At 45.5% G+C, this 4,509-nt stretch overlaps 1 protein-coding gene across 1 annotated transcript; it reads right to left on the reverse strand.

Moving 5' to 3' along the window:
* Positions 1-4,203, reverse strand: LOC146553991 (nuclear autoantigenic sperm protein-like). The gene is made up of 14 exons (XM_085254039.1): positions 4,085-4,203; positions 3,845-3,956; positions 3,224-3,304; positions 3,037-3,137; positions 2,559-2,954; positions 2,365-2,456; positions 2,199-2,275; positions 2,032-2,105; positions 1,331-1,519; positions 1,097-1,260; positions 654-725; positions 486-563; positions 284-411; positions 1-201 (listed from the first exon to the last, which is right to left on the reverse strand). Exons 2-14 carry the CDS (start codon positions 3,943-3,945, stop codon positions 195-197), a joined length of 1,560 nt encoding a protein of 519 aa, XP_085110165.1. The 5' UTR covers positions 3,946-3,956; positions 4,085-4,203; the 3' UTR covers positions 1-194.
* Between the last annotated feature and the right edge of the window lie 306 nt (positions 4,204-4,509).

The following is a 4,509-nucleotide window of genomic DNA, read 5'->3' on the forward strand; positions in this document are numbered from 1 at the left end:
AACTGCCAGAAAACAAAACATTTTCATGGCTCCAGTAATGAAGGTTTAACACAGGTTTATACAACCATCTTTATTGAATTTTACAGTATAATGTCAAACAAACAAACGTGTATTTACAACAGCAAACGTGTAAGAGACAGTTAAGAGCTTGTTATGCTGGTGAATCTCTTCTTGAACGGAGACAAAGTGCAGCTTCACTTACTGAAACAGAGGATGACGGGATTTCAGACAAGTTCAAGGTTGTAAGTAGTAAACGGCACAGCAGACAGAAATGACACCTCACCTTTCGACTTCCATATCATTGGCGTGTTCACCTGCATCTCCATTAGTGAGAAGCGTTTCGCCTGGCTGACTGTTGTCCTGCTTCACCTTCTTCACATCCTCCTTCACCGGACTCTCCTCTGGTTTCCTCTGCAATACACAGCAGTAAAATGAGGCTCACCATTATAGCTACACCACATCAATGCAAGTTAAAAAAACCTCACCTTCTTTCTGACCAGGTGGGAGATGTCAGAGACTGCAGCTGTGGAGGTGTTGCCATTGGAAGTGGATGTGCTTTTAATCTGTTTGGAAGTTAAATATCACACTTCTTTTACAATCCTGTTGGGCTTAAGTTTGTTTCACAAAGTGTGCCATGAAAACTTGTAACTGACCTCTGAAGTGGAAGAAGAGTCTCTGTTCTTTACAGTGGAACCATCACAGGCAGAGGAAGTGGAGCCTCCATCCTGAAACAGATTGCACATGCAGCTCAAAGAGAAGCCAAATGCCAAAATGATGGCGGCTATGCTGTGATCATCTCACGAAAGCCTGCTGTTCACCGGACCTTACAGAGGGAGGTGTGACTAATGATGGATCGAGTTGCCAAATATTTTTCACCAAGTGGTTTACTTGTGAAGACGTGTAGCAACAGAACACAAATAGAAACACTGAACTTCACATGTCACTGAAGCACCAGCATGGAGCATGTATTTTATGAATCCCATTTAACAACTAAAACCAAAACAATTCAGGCATCATGCTTGGTGGATAGCACCACTTTAACCAGTGTGCTCTGATGACCGTCCTCCAGCTAAATCAAACTCCATGCCAAACTCACCAGTGCATCCTTCACAGCCGCGCTCGCCGTCTTCAGGCTTTCAGTGGCGTCCTCCACCTTCTCCTGGATCTCTGGCAGCAGAGCTTTGAGCTCCTCCAGCTCCTTCCTCTCCTCTGGCAGAGCCTCTGGACCTTCGGCTTTGTCAAGCATCTCCTGCAGCTTGTCTGGAATTGTATTAATTATTGCATTGATGATTCTCTGGAAGCTAATTTCACTCCAGGAGCTGATGCTTACCAAGCCTGTTCTTTATGATAGAGATGGAGCTCTTCAGAGACTCGATGGCCTCGCTGTACTGCGTGTTCAGGCTATAGGTCACACCGAGCTGGTAGCGAGTCTCTGCCAGCAGGCGGCTGTCTGAGTCCAGGTGCTTCACCTGCAGCTTCAGGCACTCCTGGAAATCCTCCAGTGCTTGTGGATAGTTCCCTGAAAAAGAGAAGCAGCAAATCAACACCTGACATGTATTAAAAAAAAACAAACAAACAAAACAAACTCTGCATTCTCAGAGTTTCATCCACTGTTCAGGGTCAGCAGGCATGGACACGGCAATGAACTGAGAACAGTACAGACTTCATCAGCTAAAGATCTTTAAGTGGTGATGCGACCGAAAAAAACCTGTTCTGTAACTACCGGGTGTGGATGTGAGCATCCACTCAGAAAACTAGCATTTCAAAAAGTTGAAGCTTAGACATTTTATGGTTCAACTAATTTAGGCTGCCCCCAAGTGGGCAAACAGCACAATGGCAACTTTTTAGCTGTGTTGCAACCAAGTGTTAGGTACACAAATCCGAACTAAAGAAATCTCAAGCTGCTCACAGACTTTTAGTCCTGACAGAAACTGAGCACCGCTGCAAACACTGAGCCATCAACACAGCCTCAAGCTCATTGCATCAAAGAGAAAACAATGATTATGTGCAAAGCTGCACATTTGTTCAGACCTGATTCTGCAGAAACTTCACCCAGTTTCAAATGAGCCTGGGCTGCCATTAGCTGAGCCTCCTTCGTCTCTTTCCTTTTATAAGAACAAAGAGGAAAAGGTTACAAGCTTGAAATGCAGGTGCAAAATGATAAGATAAAAATCATGGCTCTGAAGTGTTTCCTTTACCTTTTGTAGATGACTTTGGCCACTTCTAACATCTCCCAGGCCAGCTGCAGGTTACCCACCTCCTCATCGTCACTGTCCTAAAAGAGGAACAGACAGAAAACATGAAATTCAAAATTCACACAGTCAGCTGAGTCCTTTTTTAACATGCGAGCTGTTTGTTCAGTACCTTCTCCCCAGTGGCATCTCCTTCACCCTGCTCCTCTGCATCACCTTCCATTTCTACATCGTCGCCACCTTCCTCCTCATCTTCCTCGCCATCTACAAGCAAATGTCATGAGTTTAGATACACTGCTCTGCATGCTTCAGCAGCTAACACTGCCATTACCAAGCCAGGATCAGGACAGGAGGAGCAAAGGTCACCTGCTTCCTCCTCAGCAGCTGCTTCTTCCTCTTCAGCAGCAGAGTCCATCTTCTCAGCTGGCTCCTCTTCTTTAGCAGCAGTCTTCTCCTTCTTAGCAGCGGCAGAGTCCCCCTCCTTCTCCTTAGCAGCAGGTTCAGAGTCGTCCTTTGCATCCACTTCCTCCCCACTCTTTTCCTTCTTATCTTTACTTTCAGATTTGCTTTCATCATTCTTATTGTCCTTTTCAGCCTCCCCCTCTACCTTTTCTGTGTTTTCCTTTTTGTCACCAGCCTCGGCTCCTTCAGTCTTCTCCTGTGGATCCTCACTCTGCTTCCCTTCAACCTTCTCCCCGTCTTCAGTTTTCTTCTCCGCCATGGCGTCGTACACCTGCACCCTCAGCTCGTCTCTGGTCTTTTCTGTTGACAGCAGAACAGTTGGGAATGATGTGTGCACATTTAGATTAACTGTAACGAGCCAAATATCACATTATTCCCTTACCGTCTACATTGTCTGTGCTCTCAACATTGGAGTCTTTGGGTTTCTCTTCTTCCTCCTCCGGCACTCCCTCTAGAGCATTACCCAAGACCGAGTTCTCCATCCTACAACAAGTCTGGCAGTCAGAGCGGCCCCTCCATCCTCACCTTAAAGAGCTGGACTTTCTCATGTTTAAACCTGATTAACCTACCGTGCCAAATCCAGGAGAGCTTTGCCATACCAGAAGAAAGCCTCGCCACATTCGTCCGCTGTGTCTCCAAACTCTTTAGCCCTATAACAAGAATTTACCATTTATTTTAGAGTGAAAAGCAGGCATCCATTACTGCTCACGTGCTGCTTCAGAACAAATTAGAAAGATTCCTGGAGTTAAAAAACTAGGCGTATAAAAAGGATTAGCGAGTAATTATTCCAACTAGGTTTAAGCTTAAACAATAAAACAGAACCTAATGGAAATGAAATATATAAATTAAGAAAAACACTAAGCTAAACTAATGTCACCGCTTTCTGCTCACATGCAAAGAACAGCTGCAGGCAGTTTGTGATTTGCATAAACACGTTCATTTTCAAACACCAGAGGGGAGAAAAAAAAAAGCTGCCGTTTTGCATTTGCACCAATCTGCACACCTGCTCAGAATCAGCCTGCACGAGGCACTGTCACCTATAAACTCTTCAATCATGTAAACAGTGAAACACACGGTTTAGTTTTAAGAAGCCCAAGTGAGCGTTTTAAAAGTAACCACGAGGGCCACTTTATGGGACCATTTCACGTTCAACCTCACTGAAACTCCAGCGTGACTTGAGGGTAACTCACAGCATGCCGCTGGCCTCCTGCAGGGTGCTCACAGCCTCCACTACCTTCCCCATCACCAAGTGCTTCTTGCCGGTACCAATCAGCTTGTTGGCCTCCTCCATGTTTACCACACCTGACGGAGAGAAACAATCGGTCAGCTCAGCTCCCTGCCTGGACTCTCAGCTCAGGTCAAACTGTACCTCGGCCTTTGGTACCAGTTTGTATCGTTTAAGTTTAAATAGCAGAGATGCCACTACACACCTTTGACGGGAAAGAACAGTTTAAAAAGAAAAAAGACCCCCGGCGGCGCGCGCGTCCCAGCTCGTGTCTCGTGCCGCTCAGACTGACTGTGTTCCGTTGTTTCAAATTGGCGCGAAATACCCCTGCTCCTTCCGGTCGCTTTCCTTATTTGTAGACCCGCGCGGGAGAATTCTTAAAGGTACAAAGTACTAACAAGAGGACTGCAAGTACCGCTGCTACAGTTACACGCATTACTACCTCAAGTACTTCTGCTGCTATTGTTATACTGCTCCTTGTATTACCACTCCTATTCATTATACTGCTAATCCTTCCAGTGCAATACTAAAAACAACAATTGAAACTGTTATAATGAGTACCGTTGATGCCGGCAGCCCTGTTATTATTGTACACACTGGCTTCTTTGACTATGAAACAGTCCCAACAAC

The sequence above is a fragment of the Mchenga conophoros genome, linkage group LG18, assembly GCF_057382185.1.
Source record: "Mchenga conophoros isolate Kocher_MC1m ecotype Shallow Benthic linkage group LG18, M_conophoros_male_GT1.1, whole genome shotgun sequence".
NCBI classification, from domain to species: Eukaryota; Metazoa; Chordata; class Actinopteri; order Cichliformes; family Cichlidae; genus Mchenga; species Mchenga conophoros.